This window comes from Typopeltis vanoorti, chromosome 20, assembly GCF_054136105.1.
Source record: "Typopeltis vanoorti isolate ZY-2024b chromosome 20, IOZ_Tvanoo_1.0, whole genome shotgun sequence".
Taxonomy (NCBI): domain Eukaryota; kingdom Metazoa; phylum Arthropoda; class Arachnida; order Uropygi; family Thelyphonidae; genus Typopeltis; species Typopeltis vanoorti.
The window spans coordinates 13,482,899-13,503,821 of record NC_143568.1 but is presented as its reverse complement, the minus strand read 5'-3'; the positions used below and the strand labels follow the sequence as shown (position 1 = coordinate 13,503,821).

Sequence of the window (20,923 nt, the reverse complement as noted above, 5' to 3'; positions counted from 1 at the left end):
TTTCCTTTTTTCTGGATGAAAAAATCATCTTAGTCTGATCTTGAGTAGTTCCAGAAGACTTACAAGATGCTCATGCAGATTAGTCAAACTACTACTGGAAATGAGAAAAAAGTGCCATGGACCTATTGTTCAAAGTGTTGCATTATAATAGCTAGTCAAAACAGAGGAGATGGGTAATCACATAGCTGCAACTTCAATCAGTTTACAGAATTTGACACAAATGGACAGGTAATCCCATTATTTATTTTATGTTAGATTCAAACAGATTGATTAACTCAGGAAATCTAGTATATGTGTTGTTCAGGGAGATACTGGTGTAATAATACTAATTATTATTATTGGTTAAAATGTTGAACATTTTTTTCACTTGATTAGACTATAAATTAAAGATGCCAAGAAATTATATTCTTGGTTTCATCCTTTATTCAAGTGTAAGCAAAGTTTGCATGCGAAGCCACTTCATGACTGGGCTACTTATATACAGATGCTAATGATGTCACATCTACTGCCTTTGTATCCCATAATGCAATGCACATATCCTTACAAACATGTATACAGTAGTCCCCCCCCTCCTTTATCTGTGGTTTTGTTTCCACATTTTCAGTTACCCCATGGTCAACTCTGGTCCGAAAATATTAAATGGATTCCAGAAACAAACAATTCATAAGTTTCAAATTACATGCCGTTCTGAGTAGCGTGATGAAATCTCACGCCGTCCCACTTGGGATGTGAATCATCTCTTTGTCCAGCATATCCACACTGTACTGTGTATGCTACCTGTCCTTCAGTAGCCGTCTTGTCTTGGTTATCAGGAGATACTGCCGCGGTATTGAAGTGCTTGTGTTCAAGTAACCCTTATTTTACTTAATAATGGGCCTAAAGTGCAAGAGTAGTGATGCTGACAATTTGGATATGCCAAAGAGAAGCTGTAAAGTGCTTTAAGTAAAAAGGTGAAATTTCTCAACTTCATAAGAAAATTAAAAAAAATCTTATGCTGAGATTGCTAAGATTCAATTCGCACAACTTTTATTACAGAATATTGTTATAATTATTCTATTTTATTATTAGCTATTTGTTGTTAATCTCTTACTGTGCCTAATTTATAAATTAAACTTTATCATAGGTATGTATAGGAAAAAATAATATATATAGGGTTCAGTACTATCCGATGTTTGAGGTATCTGCTGAGGGTCTTAGAACATATCCTGAGGATAAAGGGGGGACTACTGTAATGATATGCATTATGGGAAGGGCCACTACATAGATCGGTTTTGAACTTTATTGAGGTCTCATCAGTGGAAGCCAGATCCAGAAGTGATACTAAGGTTGAAGTAATGCAGAAGTCATATTTCCATATATAAGTAGCCAAAAGGTGTTACACCATTTGTCTACTTGTCACACCAGCAAATTATTATTAAGTTCAATAATTGCCCCCCCCATTCCCTTAGCATTGTTTATACCATGAAGTACTATTATGAACATTTCAATAAATGTTATGAACTTGGACCACCTTTGACACCTTATCTGATCATTTGTGATGCTACCAAAAGGCAATCTTACCTTTTCTCTCATAAAAGGGATCTCAACTCATCTACCCTTATCTCAGTAATACACAAATCAACAGACAGGATCAAACCTTACTACTTAGACTAACATTTACCTTCAGCCTTTACTGACATAAATACATCACATTAACTGTTCCTCAGCATAAAAAAAAAATGCTCTTTTTTTTCACCCATCCAGCTACTAACTCTATACAAGTCCATCCACCCTTAGAACACTGTTCACGTTTGGTTTTCTTGATTTGACTCGCACACGATTCCTCTCCTTCTTCACTTCAATCTCTATCTCACAGGTGCAATGTTTCAGCATTGTCTTCTACAGGTGCTTCCACAGTCACTGCTCCAATGAAATGGCAACAATCGTTTCTCCACTTTCTGCTGGGTCTGTTAAAAACAAGATTAATTCAATGTCACTGCAAACACAAATTCCACTTCTCCTCTTTTATTCCATCTACCTCTGTCCTCAGAAACAGACTTCTCATAAAGTATTCCCAAACAAGCCTGCAACTCTTCAAGAAAAATGTCAATAAACTTCTTTTTCAATCCTCATCTGCATCTAACACATGGCATTGATGCACTTAGAAGTTCTTCAACCTCTCAAGTATGAGAGCAATATTAAAAATATAAAATAAAAATCTTGCATATGTGACACTTGAAGTTATCTACATTTTGTGGTAAAGGCAATACATACAGTGTCATTGCGTAACCCCCAGAGAAAAAAAGAGTTAGATCTGATGACCATGCAGGCAAGGCTATTGCATTTTTTTTGTTTGTTTGTTTTTGTTCAAAAGGGTTATCATAGAATGGATAGATGGAGGGTGGGGGGGTACATTTTGTTGAAAGACAGCATTGGATTCTCCTTAAGGAGCAAACCATACAATATGCCACAGTACACACACAATTCTGGCGTTCCCCTCATTCCCCCTTCAAAAAAAAGTAATAGTTTATAGTGTCACATCTGGGCACAGAACATTAACTTCTGAATTATCCTCTGAATATGATGTTACATTTTTGTTCACTCTTCCTGAATCATGAAATGTGGATTCATCACAAACACACTGTTAAGAGTATATTGTGCTGTCCTCAATGCAAAACATGCAGCAGGTCACTATGGTGTAACAAGTGAGTTATAGGAATGAATTACAGCTGTAACTCAGCCCAAGAAGAAAATTCTGATCTTGTCTGGAGATCTGGATATCATCAAAAGTTAAAGAGGGGAAATGAAGTAAGGTCTTTCTTGTGATAAATAAGACAAGACTGTTTTTGTTGCAATGAAGTTGACAAGTTGCTCTCGCCCCATTAGAGAATGGCAAAAGATATTAACGTTTAAGACCTTAACATACTTAATAGAATAGCTATCAAATGAAAGAGAATTGAATATATTATGATCATCAACTAAGAATAGGATTTAAAGTCAGCACAGAAGATATGTATAGGAAGAAGAGCATGATTGAAATTATGGAGCCCTGAAGTACTGTGGCCTTTGTGGGAAATTTTGTCTGAAGATAATAAGCCATATACCATGACAAAATGCATGATTAGAGAGAAACTAGGTGATCCTACTGCAAAGTGAGAAAAGCAAACTCTTAAGATAATAGTTCATTAAGCAATCCTCTATGCCTAATTTGCTCAAATGCTCTGGAAATGTCAAGAGTAACCACATGAGATTTCCATGGCTTCTGTCTAAATAAGTATTCAAGATAATTTTGCAGCTATCAAAATATGTTGTTTAAATTATGAACTCTGAAAGAGAAAATTAATCCTTGGCCATTCAAAATTTTTATTTAAGGAGACAACATTGTGACAAAATTACAGTTTGGCTGCACTTACTCTATGAATCAAATTACTGTATTTGCCGACGTATAAGACGCACCGACATATAGGACGCACCCCCATTTTTGTACACATTTTTTAGGAAAAAAACTTTATCACTGAATATTATAATGAATTTAAAGTATTTCAAATATAAATTAATAAATAGGTCTACTTTCAACAAATACCTAATCTAACTAAGAAAGAGTACCCACCTTTAATTGTTAAAACCCAGAAATTCATCTCCAGAGCTAAATGAAGAGACACTTGAATTGAAACCTCTTCTAAATCAGAATCTGAGTCCTCATACAACAAATTGTCCTCTGTACCATCCAGTGCATTACTAATTCCACACTTCTTAAATGATTTAACCACTGTCTCAGTTTTCACAGCATCCCATGAAGCTTTGACCCACTCACACACACTTGCAAAAAGCTAGGCCTCTTCCTTCTTCCTGATGGCCTAACCTCAAAATCTGAAGACTGCATCCAGCTGTTCCACTTCTCCTTCATAAATCTCTTAAATGGTTAATTAATACAAACATCTAAAGGTTGAAGCTAACTAGTTAGACCTCCTGGAATTACAGCTAACTGAGTTTTCAATTCCTTGAGTTTATTTGTAACATCGTCTGTTCTGTGAGAACGAAACTGATCCCATACTAGCATGGAAGGCTTCTTCAACAGTCTACCAGGGCGCCTTGACCAAATTTTATCTATCCATAACTTCATTCCTCCTCCATCCATCCAGACTTTTGCATGAACATGTACAAACACTCCTTTAAGCAGTTTTTCTTCGGGTAGCGTCTTCCTTTTAAAAATCAATAGTGGCGGCAATTTTGTCCCATCAGCACAGTAGGATAAAACAACCGTCTAGTGAGTTTTTTCGTGCCCTGAAGTTTTAATAGTAACACTTTAGTGCCCTTGGAATCTACAGTTTTTTTTGAAGGCACATCAAAAGTCTGCGGAACCTCATCCATGTTTCCTATTTGCCCAAGTTCAAATTTTGCTCATTTCCTTACGTTAATGACGAATCGATGAAATACAATCATTTTTTCTTCATATTCAGTTGGCATCTTTTGTGATATTTTTGTTTTAGTCCGCATGCATAGCTGGTTTCTCTTCATGAATCTTGAACACCATGCTGTTGATCCAGTAAAGTTGGCGATCCCTCTATTAGTGGCTATTGCTTTCGCTTGATGAATAATCATTTTTGTAGACACTGAAAGTCCCACTTTTCTGTGGTCTAAAATCCAAGTATTTAGTTCTGCCTCAAGTTCTAGCCATTTTGCAGTTCCACTGCATAGGTTATGTTTATTTTGAGTTGCTCTTTTTAGATCCTCTTCCTGATTCTGCCAAGTTATTATTATTTTCTCAGTTGGGGGTGGCCCGAAATGCCTTTCTGCAGCCCTGTTTCCATGTACTTTAGCATACGCAATCACAAGTAGCTTGCATGCAATATTGTAACAATGCCAACATTTTTCAGCCATAATTTGCCAAGAAATTTAGAGAAAATTTAACGGCAGAAATTTATCACCGTTCACAACTGCAGCAACAATTGGAAAGAAACGAACAGGACACAGCTGTGTTCGTCGATGACTGCGCATGTGCATCCACTGAACTCTACATCAGTGTTTCTCGAAGCGTACGTGTACCCCCGGGGATACACAAAAGGTCTTCAATGGGTCTGTGGCAATTTTCGGCTATGCATCATTAATGCATAGAATAAAACTCAATGTATCCATGAAGTTCGAGATCGTAAAACATTCCTATTGTATCACTGAATAAGGTACAGAGACATCTGCAGGCTGTGAAATACGTTTCTCAACAAACAGTGCAATTAGAGACAACTGGGATTAAAACGGCACTAACTAATGAATCGCATGTCCCCTCCCACAGAAAATGCTGTATGACTGAAGCAAAACCATATGTTGCCGGTGCAACATATGGTTTTGTTTGAGTGAACGTGTTAAAACGAAGAAATATATAGTGAATGTGTTTCAGATATTTTATAAGGAATTCGGTTGAAGAGAATTAGCATTTCATTTCAACTGTCGGCTTGTCTTTGTCATTTAGTAGCACGATCTTTTGTTAATACCGCACCAATCATATGAACGCGGATGTCTGAAGTTTGAGAAACACTGCTCTACGTAACTGGAGTGCTCTCGCACACACACACCGCAAGGAAGCAATAAAGAAATCGCGTAACTTGGAACAGAGAAAATTTCCAGAAATGAAAATAATAAAAAACTTGAGTATTGGTGTATAAGACACACCCTGTTTTTCAGACCAATTTTCATAGAAAAAAAGTACGTCTTATATGCTGGCAAATACGGTAATAACTTTAACCAGCAGAAACTATAATTTGTACTTTATGTTTGTATGATATTGCACTTTAAGAATAAAGCATAAAAACATACAATATTAAAAACAAATGAGAACAGAGATTCCTGACCAAATTAAGTCTTATAGCACCATTCTTTTAAAAAAATACACAGGCCAAAAAAAAAAAAAGAAAAAAGTTTCATATTTATTTAGGATTTTAATATATATTAAAAGTGTAAATGAAACTTGATTTGTCTGAGGGGATGAAGTATTGTTGGAACTGGAAGATGAAAAGAAAAAAAAAGGGGGAGGGGTACTGTTAATGATTGTAGAAGAATTGTGTCCACAAAGAATGTAAGTTGAAAATGATAGCACATGTGCAGATTTTGAATCTGTGAAGTGTGAAGCTGAAATTAACAGACTAGTATATCTGATAGGTTGTGGTCAGAGGCTAGGAAATGTAGAGAATACTGATTGTGAAATGTTCCAGCAAATCGTTATAATAAATTTAGTTTAATCCTTTATTCAAGTGTGTGCAAACAAAGTTTCAGGTGCAAACGAAGTTTGCGCCTGAAAGTATCTTCAGGACTGGGGTAAAGTGGTACAACACTGGGCAACTCCTTGCAAAGGTGGAGCAAGTTACCAATACTCCTATCTCAGTATCTCCCATAATGCAAAACACATCTCCTTGTGGATATGTATAATGTTATGCATTAAGGGAAGGGCCACTACCCAGACTAGTTTCGACCTATATTGAGGTCTCTTCAGTGGGAGCCAGGCCCAAGTGGAGATACCAGGCAGAAGCATTAGCAAGGTCATCTCCTCTGTTTGGCAGCTCCTATAGGAGGAGATGACCTTGCTAATGCTTCTGCCTGGTATCTCCACTTGGGCCTGGCTCCCACTGAAGAGACCTCAAAATGGGTCGAAAGTAGTCTGGGTAGTGGCCCTTCCCTTAATGCATAACATTATACATATCCACAAGGAGATGTGTTTTGCATTATGGGAGATACTGAGATAGGAGTGTTGGTAGCTTGCTCCACCTTTGCAAGGAGTTGCCCAGTGTTGTACCACTTTACCCCAGTCCTGAAGATACTTTCAGGCGCAAACTTTGTTTGCACACACTTGGATAAAGGATTAAACTAAATTTATTACAGTCTGACCAAGTGAAAAATAAACTTTCAACATCTTTCTCTAAATCCCGAGTAATTTAATAAAAAGGTGGCACACCGTTTGGCAGCTCCTATAGGAGGAGATGACCTTGCTAATGCCTCTGCCTGGTATCTCCACTTGGGCTTGGCTCCCACTGAAGAGACCTCAATATAGGTCGAAACTAGTCTGGGTAGTGGCCCTTCCCTTAATGCATAACAATATGCATATCCACAAGGAGATGTGTTTTGCATTATGGGAGATACTGAGATAGGAGTATTGGTAGCTTGCTCCACCTTTGCAAGGAGTTGCCCAGTGTTGTACCACTTTACCCCAGTCGTGAAGATACTTTCAGGCACAAACTTTGTTTGCACACACTTGGATAAAGGATTAAACTAAATTTATTATAGTCTGACCAAGTGAAAAATAAACTTTCAACTTCCAGCAAATTGGGTGGGCATAAAAAGAAGTTGATCATGATGGGAGACTTTAATTAAAGGAATATACAATGTACAATGGAAGGAGGAGGACAGTGTATGGGAACAAGGAGAGTGAGTTTAATGAATTTCTGTGAAATAACTACTTTAAACGGCAGGTAATGGAAGCAACTCGAGGTTTTAGAAGGTTGGATTTGGTGATATCTTCACAAGATATGGTTGCTTAATGAACTGTGCATTAAGGCTTAAGTGCTGAGAGAAACTCATGTTAAGAGTTTCTGCAAGTTGTGTTGAAAAATTCATTTTATGGAGAATGTACAAGACAGTCAGTGGTGACCAGATGCAAAATGAGTATAAAATGCAGACTAGGAAGGTAATTAGCATGGTATAGAAAGAAAAGGTGCAGTATAAGAGGAGTTTGGCTAGCAAGGCCAAGGTAAATTCAGGAAATTCTTCCACTAATTATGGCAGGTTGAAACTGATGAACAGTCATTATAGCAGAGTGGGTGACTGTTGTCAAGGATATAGTGGAATTATTGAATGAGCATTTCACTGTATATTATACTGGTGTAAATGACATTACAACATGTAGAATAGAGACAAGTATTAGGAGAATTGGAAGTGAAAGAACAAGAGATGTATCAAGTGTTGACTGAGTTAGATGTCAATAAGGCTATGCGAATGGATGACATAACACAACATCATGGGAAGCTCTGCAGTCTACCAACATCAATATGTCAGGTAGATGAACAATGCAGAAAAGATGATGACAGTGCACGGAATTCATAAGGTAATCTGACACATGCAATGTATAACTACATACCAAGAATTAAGCAAGTAAATAGAGTAGGAATGAAATGAATGAACAGAAAAATCAAGCAAGCTGGGTTGGAAAAGAAAAAGCTGTGGAGAGGTATAAAACAGTTGGTGGTGATTGGATCTCAAAAATTATAAAGGTACCAACATTAGAACTGTTTGTAACTCATTCTGCATGGTGTAAATGGAACCTTACAGAGAAATATAAAGTTTATTAGTTGTAAATAAGCATTTACATTAAGATGGTGTAATGTTAAATCAAGTATAATGCCAGGTTGCATTATACTTGATTTGGGGGGGGGGGGAAGGTCTGATAAACACCTAGAACAAAAATTATATTAAAGCAACTGATATAACCACAAGAAAGAACATATCTTAAAACCCTTTAACCTCCATGTTTCATCAAAGTGTAATAATTTGTTCTTTCTCTTTTAGGACATATAAGAAGACATGAGACCTCAATTCCTTCATGGTGATTACCACAACTTGTCAACACACTCTCGTATATGGAAAACATGATTAAAAAACGTGATCATGATATCAAACTTACTTCTTTTCTCCATGCAAGTGACTATCTTCTTAAATAAATCTGTTCAAGGTCTTCAAATAGCCATTTTTAAATAACTGCTATGACAAATTTGGTATGACAATTAGCAAATAAAAAAATAAAACATCATAGACAAACATCAATTACATTCTGATTAACAAATCTAAAACAGATTACAGATTCTAGCTATTTAGGCACAAGTTTTAGCAAAGACAGCAAACTAAATATGAAATTATATACCATAACAACTAAGGTTGCTATGATCAGAAGCTAGCTGAAACACTTATATGGAAAGAAAAATCAGCTATAAGACTGAGGTAGTAGTTTTCAAAACAGTGTTAAAAGCAATATTAAAACACAGAAGAGAGCTGAATTACAAATGAAAAATTGATCAAAGACAGACTAGAGACCTGTTAAGAGTTTCAAGGAAAATTAAGTAAACAAATAGCTTCAATAGTGGAACTATATTAAAAATGAAGATACTGGGTAGAAACTTGATAGTATTAATATTCAAAAATATGTATGCAGAGCAAATCTAAGATCCATTAAACAGAATGGTAGATGAAAGATCATTAAAACATGTGTGAAGAAAAATGGGAAGAAAAAAAAATACCCAGAAGACCAAGATATATGTAAGCTGATAAAGTTATAAATGCTTTGGTAAGAGCGAAACATAAAAGATGAACAAATCTGAATCCTGAAAAATAACAAATCAATTTGGAAGAAGTTTATGGATCAAAAACTATTCCTGAAATCTTAACTGTGATTATCACATTACACTGGCCAACAAAAAAAAATTTTTTTTCTGCTAAGTATGATCTGACACTTGTTTTTTACTAATTTGGGTGCACTGATTTCAAATATCAAACCCATTTTTCTCTTTCACGTCAGGTTTTTCCTCTATGGCATTTTCTTTTTTGCTAATTTGTAAGTTTTTGATAGTTTTAAGGAGACAGTACTATTTAGAGGCTCAAAAAAATCAATTTTTTAATATTATTTTCTGAAAGTATGTACTTTTAAAAATCTGTTCCTAACTTTTTATCAAGAAATTCGAAAAATTCCCGAAGATATAGCCTATTATTCAAAGCGGTGCGCAGATCAGAATTGGAGCGCTCACCGCTCTCACTTGTTAGTAAACGAATAAATGCGTAAGAACCTGCAACGGCACACGTATGGGCACTTTGAATGCGAGAGAGGCCGATAACCGACCTAATACATTTAGGTGATGAAAAGTAGGCGATGACAAATGCCTAAAACAAACGAATGCTAAATGCGTCATAGTGGACAAAGAATAATAGAAATCAGTCAATTGTTAATCGATCGTGAAAGTATGATGAGCGCTTATAACGTTTCAATAAAGTCTCTGTTTTTTTTTGTCTTGTTAATTGCATGTTAGTCGGCAGTGAAGAAAATACATCATGTCTACTATTCAAAAATGCGTCAATAGTGTAGATTCCTTCTGCTACATTTGTGGCAGCTTTACTGTTCCCAGTCAAAGGACAAATATCACTGATTTCATTAAGAAAGTGTACTTTGCATACTTTGATGTAAAACTTGCAGATCAGGACAATTCATGGGCTCCAAATAAAGTGTGTAAGTCATGTGTAGAAAATTTACGACAGTGGAGCAAGGGAAAACGCCAAAAATTAGCTTTTGGCATTCCAATGATTTGGCGTGAACCGAAAAATCGCGTAGATGATTGCTATTTTTGTTTAGTTCAGACTTCTGGTTATAATAAGAAGAATAAGAAAAAAATTGTGTATCCAAATCTCGACTCAGCAATTCGGCCAGTTTCTCATTCCAATGAAATAGCCGTGCCAATTTATAAAGGACTTCCTTTACTTGAGAACAAGCATGATCGGGATATGCCAGATGTTCTTGAGGAGCAAGACCCGGATGTTGATTTAGACAATGAAAATTTAATTTCTAGTTCTGGACTGCAACGTTTTACTCAAGCAGAATTGAATGACTTAGTAAGAGATTTGAGCCTATCAAAGGAATCATCGGAATTGTTAGCTTCAAGATTAAATGAAAACAACTTACTGGAGCAATATACGAAGATAACTTTTTATCATAGCAGGGAAAGTAATCTTATACAATATTTTAAACACGAGTGTGGGTTTGTTTACTGTAACAATGTGTCAGGTTTACTAACTGAAATGAGTGTTGTACAATATCATCCAAATGAGTGGCATTTATTTATCGACAGTTCAAGCAGAAGTCTCAAGTGTGTCTTACTACACAGTGGGAATGTATATGGCTCAATTCCTATTGGCTATTCAGTCCACTTAAAGGAAACATATGATGACATTAAAAAGGTTCTGAAGTTATTAAAATATACAGACCATAACTGGATCATCTATGTGGATCTTAAAATGGTGAACTTTTTACTTGGCATTCAAAGAGGATATACAAAGTTTCAGTGTTTTCTATGCTTCTGGGATAGTCGAGCTAGAAACCAACACTGGAGTCAGAAACATTGGCCTCTTAGAATATCCTTAAATGTTGGAGAACAGAATGTTATTAATCAACAGAGAAAAAAATCATTTTTCCACCCCTACACATCAAACTAGGTCTTATGAAGCAGTATGTTAAAGCTTTAGATTTACAAGTGACTGTTTCCAATACATATGTGAAAAATTTCCAATCCATTATCTTCACACCAATAAATAGCACAGATAATTAGTAATTACCAAATATATTTATTAACTGAAGTTTACAACAAATGGGAATTAAAATACTTTTAATAACCATAAAATGTTATAGCTAGTAAGTAGATATACAGTGCAGTTACAATGCCCCTTCACAGATGGTGAGGAAAGGAAGAGGTGCTATAAACACTAAAAAAAACATCCTTTTCTTTTTAATACAGCCATATCCAAAATATTAGATAATTATATATTGTAAATGATATGAAATCAGTGGATCTACAATACTCATTAATTATGCTCAAATGCTTATCATTGTTTCCAGATATACAAGGGGGCATACAGGCTTTCAGCAAACAGAATACAAGTGCATGCTTAGTTCTGCCCTTTGACCTGGGTGTGAACTCTTATGCTTTTCATGACATGCTATTTATTTATTTATTCTACTTCCTTTTTACGGATTAGGCTTAGTGGCCTGTTACAGAGCTGTCCTTAGCCCTTCCAAACCATACCTGTCCCAAGAATAAGGTGGTTAGCCCTATGCCTACCAATGAACTGGCCCTGTGAACACATGCATCTACAGACATAGGACACATGTGTTCACAGGGCCAATTTTCCTGCTCCGGGGGATGAAAAACCAGAATTCCCGGGTGAAAAAAACCCCTACCTCCATATGAGACCAGATAACTCATCATTCATCAAAAGAGACCAGATAAAGGTTCCTCACGTCACTGAAGGGAATCGAACCCAGGTCTTTCCACCCAAAAGAAAGGCTTCGTCTATACCAGGGGTGGGGAACCCCTCGCCTGTGGGCGAAATTTCGCCCACGAGTCTATTTCAATTCGCCCCTTTGCTGATGTAGATGTACTTGTATGTACATATAAATAAAATGTTATAATAATTTAAATTTATTATAATTAAATTTATTTAAATTTAAATAATTAAATATATAAAACCAAAAATAGCTATATTACATATAATATGATCGTCATACGTCTGGTAAGATATATACTGCACACTACATATACTATATATAAGAGTTAAAATTTACCAGTTTGCCACGGAAGTTTTTAAATTAGCAATTTTCGCCCTTCATACTAAAAAGGTTCCCCACCCCTGGTCTATACCGACAGAGCTACGGAGGCTCTTGTTTTTTTGTTTTTTTTTTAACCTATCCAGGTACCTAGGATATATATTTTTTTTTAACCTATCTCATGCAGCAAACTCAACTCATGTTGAGGCAACAAAAGACGTCATGTAAATTCCTATAAAGAGTCACTTCTGGTAAAACAAGCTGTTCCTAACACAATAGGTCTATTTTTTTGTGGATTACCAGCCAAATACATTCCAGTGCCAAATGGATATAAAATAATTCAGTACTCATTGTGCTTGAGACAGAAACATCTTCTTTAACCTTTTCACTGCTAAGCTCAATTTATCTCAAGTACTTTAAAAAGGCCATCCTTTATGAGCTAAAGCCTTCTCGAGCATTCATTTCCAATTAAAAAAATCATACATTAAAACTTTTTCTAAAACATTGAATTTTGCATGTGCTCACAACTGTTGTGAATAAATCCAGTTCAACTACTTCCTTGCCTATGCGCTACCTGGAGAACAATATTTGTTCTAGCACTTAGCACAATAATAATGAAAACATTTAACATGATCCCTGTCTTCCCACGGATAGTAAACATAATGAGAAGTCTGTTTGATTACCATACACACACACCATGAAAATTTAATGGAAATCATGAGGAAAGAGATAGGTATATTTATTAACCAATAATGAAACTTGATTGTGTAATAGAATACAATAAGAATAAGGAGACGATGACAGGTCAGACATGATGTTAGGTTAAATGTGTGATAAACCCTCTAAGTGGTGCAGAGAGGTTATTTTTCACCTCCTGAACACAATAATTCTAAATTCTCAGACACTATACAATGTAAAAATAGGTAAGAACATAATACTTGAAGATTTTCAACTGATTCCCATAACAAAAATTTTTAAACCACTAAAAAGGAGATGTCCATTATCTGGAGACCAATTCCACAGATTCAAAGAAACATCCATCCTTAGTTCCACCTGAACCAAAAAAAAGAAAAATATCATTTGGTACAGTCATGTGCATTCAAATACCTTGCTTGAAAAGAAGAAAAGAGAAAGATTGGGGTGGTGGTGGTGGGGGGGGGGAATACAGTTGCTCTCTCTCCCTCCCTCATTTATTTTTAAGTTAAAAATAAGCTCAAATTTTTGAACTTCTTTATATCTATAAAAAATATTAAATTAAATTTGCATTTCTGGTGCATGTTTTTAACATTGCCAAGTCCAGTTGATATCAGCATAATACAGTGGATTATTATTTAGTTCCAAGTAAAATCAGAAGACTATCCTGTGGGAATTCATCAAAAACTACTCGTTATTTGATGTAGAGGATACTGACATCAACAATATAAAAAGGGTTAACAAATTAAAAACTGGGAATATATATATTTGATCAGCCAAGATCACATAGCCTAAAATGCGCACACACAGAGAGAGAGAGAGAGAGAGAGAGAGAGAGAGAGAGAGAGAGAGAGAGAACATATTAGTAAGGCTAAGATACGGGAAAATTTGTTGCAAACGGTTAGTGGTTACTATCATGTTTTGATGCATCAATTAACCGGCTTCTCTCTCTCTCTTTCTGTGTGTGTGTGTGAGCGCATGCAGTGTCAGCCTATGTGATCTTGGCTGATCAAATATATATATTTGATCAGCCAAGATCTTATATCTATAAAAAATTTATCATCATCAAATTCCTGACATGTACCCACAAGGGGCGTACAGGATATGATAGTACTACATGAAAAATTTACATCATTACTAACTTCCTATCTACAATTTTCCTCCAAATCAGTCTGTTACTTGTCAAGACTCCAACATTATCAGATCTTATATTTCTATTGTCTAAGGCACTTTGTACGGTATTAATCCACCTACTACATCTTGGTCTTCCTCTGGGTTGTTTTCCTACCAACCTGACAGAGAACACTTGTTTTGCTAATCTTTCATCACCCATTCTGTTTAAGTGACCATACCACCTGAGATTAGCTCTGCTAACACATTCCTGGAAGCTGACAATGTCAAGTTCTTTCCAAATATCCTCGTTTTTGATAAGATTTTGCCACTGATGCCATCTGTTCATGCCTCTAATCTTTCTCAGGACTCTCATATCTGCGGCATGTAGGCAGGAATACATATCCATACTTGAAGTAGAAAAAGCCATCAAAGGTTTGAAATGTGGAAAGGCAGCTGGAGTGGATGATATTCGACCAGAAATGATGAAGCATGGTGGTATAAAAGTCTTACAGTGGCTGCACTGCATAGTTCAGAAAGCCTGGACAGAGGGACGAATTCCCGATGATTGGAGTAGAGCTCTCATAGTATCCATATACAAAAAGGGAAATAAAACTGAATGTGAGAATTACAGAGGTATTTCCTAACTGAGTGTTCCTGGCAAGATCTATGCAAGTATACTTGAGAAACAGTTGAGACGAATTGTGGAAGAAAAGCTTGGTGAAGAACAAGCTGGATTCTGGCCAAACAGAGGAGGTCAGGATCAGATCGTCACTTTACGACAAATAGTCGAGAAAGCATGGGAATATAACAAAGATCTGTATTTAAGTTTTGCCGGTTTGGAAAAGGCATATGACAAGGTGCCAAGAGAGAAGCTATTCAATACGCTGCAGTTATATGGTGTCAATGGGGCATTATATCAAACAATACTTAGTCTTTATTTGAGTCGTAAGTCAGCAGTTAGAATTGAAGGAAGTACAGGAAGATGGTTTAATGTTAAATCTGGTGTGAGACAAGGATGTACTTTATCCCCTCTGTTATTCATTATCTATATGGATCACATTATGAAGGAAAGTGGTATTAAACATGATATCAAAATTGGAGATGTTAATGTCAGCTCTTTGCTTTATGCGGACGATGTTATACTTCTAAATAAATCTGCTACAAGTCTGCAAGATTCTCTGACTAAAATGAATAGCTGTTGTAATAGATATGGTATGAAGGTCAGCAATAAAAAGACAAAGACAATGAAAATAGGCAGAATCATTGAAAACGTCAACTGTGTTATGAATGGAGACCCTGTGGAACAAGTAAAACATTTCAGCTACTTAGGAACGATTTTTACTGAAGATGGTAAATTAAATATAGAAATAGACAACAGAATCAACAAAGCTGGTATGGTGGGAAGTCAAATGAATAAATTCATATGGAATAAGAGAGAAATCAGTCGGAACACTAAATTAGCTGTATACAAGACAGTGTTCAAACCAGTTTTAACTTATGGATCTGAGAGCTGGGACCAAAGACTAGAGGCCGCAGATATGAGAGTCCTGAGAAAGATTATAGGCATGAACAGATGGCATCAATGGCAATATCATATTAAAAACGAGGATATTAGGAAAGAACTTGAAATTGTCAGCATCCTGGAATGCGTTAGCAGAGCTAATCTCAGGTGGTATGGTCACCTAAACAGAATGGGCGAGGAAAGATTAGCAAAACAAGCGTTCTCTGCCAGGTTGGCAGCAAAACGACCCAGAGGAAGACCAAGATATAGGTGGATTGATACGGTACAAAGTGCCCTAGATGATAGAAATATAAGATCTGATAATGTTGGAGTCTTAACAAGCAACAGACTGATTTGGAGGAAAATTGTAGATAGGAAGTTAGTAATGATATAATTTTTTCATGTGGTACTATCATATCCTGTACACCCCTTGTGGGTACATGGCAGGAATTTGATGATGATGATGATGAACAATAAATAATAAAAAGAACAAAATAAAATAATTTATTTTGTTCTTTTGATGTGATGTTTATACTACTAAGTTAAACTTTTAGTGTTAGTTAACTACTAAAATTAGTTAAATATCAATAAGAAATTTTAAAGTGTTATGATTAATTTTGGATCAGGCTGACCCTCAGGAAGTGGTTTCACGCTTAGTTTACATAAGGAACGAAACACCAAAAAGGCATCTTTCTGGAGAATATGAGGAAATCATAAGTTATAAATCGAAAATTATAAGCTCAAAAAAGAGCTTATAATTCACAGTGGAAAAATTGAAACACAGATGCAGCATGCAATAATATCATAAACAGTCCACAAAAACTGGGCACTGGTTGATTCATGGTAGTATCATGCTGCTAAAACTGCCATATGAGCAAATCAATGTTGCATAAATGAGCATTTGTCATAATTGAAAACTATCATATGAGCATACGAGTGTCTAGTAATGACAGGCATTCTGTATCATGAAAATGCTGGTTTGTATGTAGCAAAACATTAGCAATTTAATAATTCAATTAAATTAATTAACAAAATAAATTCAATGTAATTTATTTTGTTCTTTTGATGTGATGTTTATACTACTAAGTTAAACTTTTACTGCTAGTTAACTACTAAAATTAGTTAAATATCAATAAGAAATTTTATTAAAGTGCTATGACTAACTTTGGATCAGGCTGACCCTCAGGAAGTGGTTTCATGCTTAGTTTACATAAGGAACGAAACACCAAAAAGGCATCTTTCTGGAGAATATGAGAAAATCGTGCATGGACGGGTTCCACAGATGCCTCACCAGTCTCTAAACTTTCCTGAGAAGGTATACGTGGTAAAGGAGGTTGCACAGATTCTTCATTTAAACTACTGTTTAATCCAGGACTAGCAGGTGGCTCAGATAATGGTTCACTTAAGGAACTTGTTTCTACTGTATCTGGTTGAACTATTTTATAAAAATATGTTAAATAAGTACAAAGACAGCATTTATTTTTATTTGTACTATTATTTTTTTCATACCATTGTTATTTATTTATTTTTTTTGCAAAATAATATATATGCATTTTAAAAAGTCAATAATTTTAATGTATGTCCAGCTTTAAACAAATATCATAATTAAATGAGTATTTAATGTCAGATATTGTTTGCTAGTAATTATGTAATTTTCTCAAGTACGGCAGCAATCTAATTGAAAATTAATACTATCATTAGGAATTTATTGATTATTTATTTTGTAAATGAACAAAAAACTAACAAGTAGACAAAAGTGAATATGTACAAGTTTGTATCCTTGAAATGATAATTTTTCTTAAATCAGATTCACTTTAAATAAACATTCAATGCTGGACATGCATTCTTCACAGGTAAAGAAAATATGAATGTATATGACTAGCATACCTAACAGACTTTAATACTGCAATAATGCAGCATACAAATAGCAGAGTCATCAAGTCATTTTAATGTGCAGAATCTTTTTTTGTCTACATGTGGTTGGATTTTAAAACACTTGAAAATAAGCATACCAATGCTTGAAAACTATAATACACAATTCAACAAAGCAGGAAAACATTAACTATAATCCAATCCACAGTTGAACAGAATCACGATTTTGTTTTTAATATGCTAGTAAATGATTTGGGATGAGTTAACTCCACTATCTTCACAACAGAGATGTCTTCTGATTCTAATAAGGACCAAAAACTGATGCAGGTCACTACAACAACATGATCTTTAACACTACTAGTTAAGTTTTTTTAAATATGAGATGTCTGATTTCTTAAATTTTACATATAACACTGTTATATGTAAAATTTAAGTACAAGTTTGTATCCTTAAAATGATAATTTTTCTTAAATCAGATTCACTTTAAATGAACATTCAATGCTGGACATGCATTCTTCACAGGTAAAGAAAATATGAATGTATATGACTAGCATACCTAACAGATGTTTAGTTGATGCCTGCATCAAATAGCACAGGAAAACTAATAAAAAAAATTATAATAAAATACAAATAAATAAAAATATATATATATGTGCCTGTCCTGATTGGCCAAGTGGTTAGCATATCTGCTCTCCAGCCAAGAGGCGGTGGATTTGAATCCTGCCTAGGGCATGCATGTTTGTGATCGTCTTTCACCTTCATACATTCATTAGGACAAATATGTATACACTCTCCCAAGATAGAGTGGATCACCATGGGAGAAGTAGACCCAACCCTCCCACAAGGAGAGGCCTTCACACCACACCGAGTCTTCAGAGTATGTAATAATAACTGTTCACATAGGATATGGTTTGAGAGAGAGAGAAAGAGAATTTGAATTCCCAGTGCAGGCATAAGCAGACCCAGGTACCTACGTTACAATGCCCACCATGGTATCATACTCCAGTACATTATGTATAATATCTATCACTGCTTCATGAATTAATTTTTTATATCTGGAGTACAATATTTTCAGTAACAGTAGAAAATAATGGAGCGATATATCTGTATACAGTCACATAATAATAAAATATATTTTTGTTTATGATGGGAGAAATCTCTAAGCCTTTTCAAGTCAGCCTGTCAGTTGAGTAAATAACATCTTTGCTTTCAAGCCTAGAAATGTTGCAAGTTCAAATTCTCTAGAGGCAGAGTTACATGAAAATTCACTCAAAACAGTTCACCAAAAGACATTAAAACAGTTTATTGAATGGCAACTCTTTAAACAAAAATTCGCAAAAAAGCAATCAATCAAAAACAATTAATTTCTTTTAATTTTACAAAACAATTTTGTCAAATATTGTTTTAAAGTTTTTGTTAAAATTAAATGACATTATCCAAGTTGCAGCCAACATAAGTAGGATCACTAATCATAAGGTCATATTTTAGAACATTATTCTGTAATATGTAGGTACCACTTCATAGCATGGTTGGTGATTCATTGATTCATCCTATAAAACCACATTCTTTGGTTTATGCATGCTAGACATTTCATTTTGTCTAATTTTATTACAAAAAAAAATATAATTGACAAACATTCTTTACTATGAAATCTCATTAATTCCAGCAAAGTGCATTAATAACAGTTTGAAATTTAATGCTAAATTTTTCAAATAAAACTGAGAAGATTGTAATTAAAATAGACCTGTGTCAACATCCTCTTATGTGTTTCCTAAATCCTTGATAATTAAATTCTGCTGAGTATGAAAAAAGCTATTGTAATATATAATTTCAATATACTGCTGCTTTATAGCACTGAAAATAGTCTGAAAATTGGAATAGCTTGAAAAATTTTAAGGATTCCAAATTTGCATACTGACAAACCAGAATGAATCTTATAGGTACTAGATACATTTTGCAAAATGCACCTAATAAATAATAATTATTACTATAAGGCATCTTTAATCAGAAATGTAAGGATTCCAAGTGATGCAAGTGTGCCTGATTGACAAGTTAATCCATTCAGGTAGTTCACTACCTGGATGGATTAATATTAATGCATTTAACAAACTACAAAGTTTGATATTCTAATGTAAAGCATAAAAAAAAAAGATAAAAATACACCTATACACCTGATCGATATGATGTTTTCATAAACCCTTACAAAACTCTACAGAACTTAAATGCTGATTTTCATAATACTCAGCTGGCCTGGTTGGCTGAGTGGTTAGCACTGGTTGAAGAGTGGGTACCACTCTTCAACCAGTAGATCATGGGTTCGAATCCTATTACGGGCATGGACATTTGCAATCGTCTTACCTTGTGTACCACTATAACCTTTGATGTGGTGCAGCATCACCTTGGCTATCCTTGCACCATTAAAACCATAAATCATCATCATAACACTCAAATGTTACCAGAAAGCACCACGAATTTCAAATAAAAAAAATAATAGAAGTATCAAGAAACACGATGTGACTTGAACTCTTTATGAGTTGAGAATTCTATGGTTAAATCTACTTCTGATAAAACTGTGTATTTTATTGCATATTGTAGCTTGAAGTATTCTTGTTGGTAGAATTTATGTTTTGGAACCTTAATATCTAAACAAGTGAGGAAATGAGTTAAGCAAGCTAAATTCATGAGACAGAATTATTCTTCAAATCACAAGATTAACTGTCACCATCAAAAAACAATCTAAATGAAAAAAAAAAAAAAAAAAATTATCATTATCAGTATCATTGAACAAATGAAAACCATTTTTGATTTTCATTTGTTCAATGATACTAATAATGATTTTTATTCATTTGCTCAAATATTTGAAAGATTGATGTGTAGCAATGTGAAATCATAAAATGGAATAGTAGTGAAACCAAAATAGAATGGTCAACTAAAAATACTTATAGTTGATATGTGAAGAAGACAGATAAATTACCACTTGCTTATCATAAAATGTAACTAGTGATTAGCCATTAATTTACTGTAACACAAACTGTTGCATTTGAAGAATAATGACTCAAGGAAAGTGATATATCTCAGATAGAACCTTATGGTCATATCCATTGAGTGTCCTCCAAGACAAGTATACAACTAGAAATGCATGGATTAAGCTAATACTGCAGAGTATATGCTGGAGTGTATTTTTAGGGGTTTGGAATATGATTTATAGCCTGCTAGAAGGGTTCTTTCTCTCAGAAAATAATAAAAACAAATATATATGAATTCAGAATACAGAACTCAAAAAAGATTGTTATTTGAGCCAAGATATCTAACCATAGGTTGGACTGGAGTGACTAATGTCTTAAAAAAATCAGTGCCATTGGTAATTGCAGTTCACAAAGTGAGAATTAAGGTAAGAATATTCATGAGTACAACAGTGTGTA

The 20,923-nt window shown here is 34.7% G+C and overlaps 1 protein-coding gene across 2 annotated transcripts in view; it reads right to left on the bottom strand.

Annotated features, from left to right (window-relative positions):
* Sec71 (ADP ribosylation factor guanine nucleotide exchange factor Sec71) overlaps positions 1 to 20,923 on the bottom strand; it is a 581,865-nt gene that overhangs the window by 471,686 nt on the left and 89,256 nt on the right. For both annotated transcript variants that reach the window (XM_090410617.1, XM_090410618.1), the window contains exon 8: positions 16,794 to 17,064. In XM_090410617.1, coding sequence (XP_090266743.1) covers positions 16,794 to 17,064 — 271 coding nt within the window. The remainder of the gene's footprint in view (positions 1 to 16,793; positions 17,065 to 20,923) is intronic.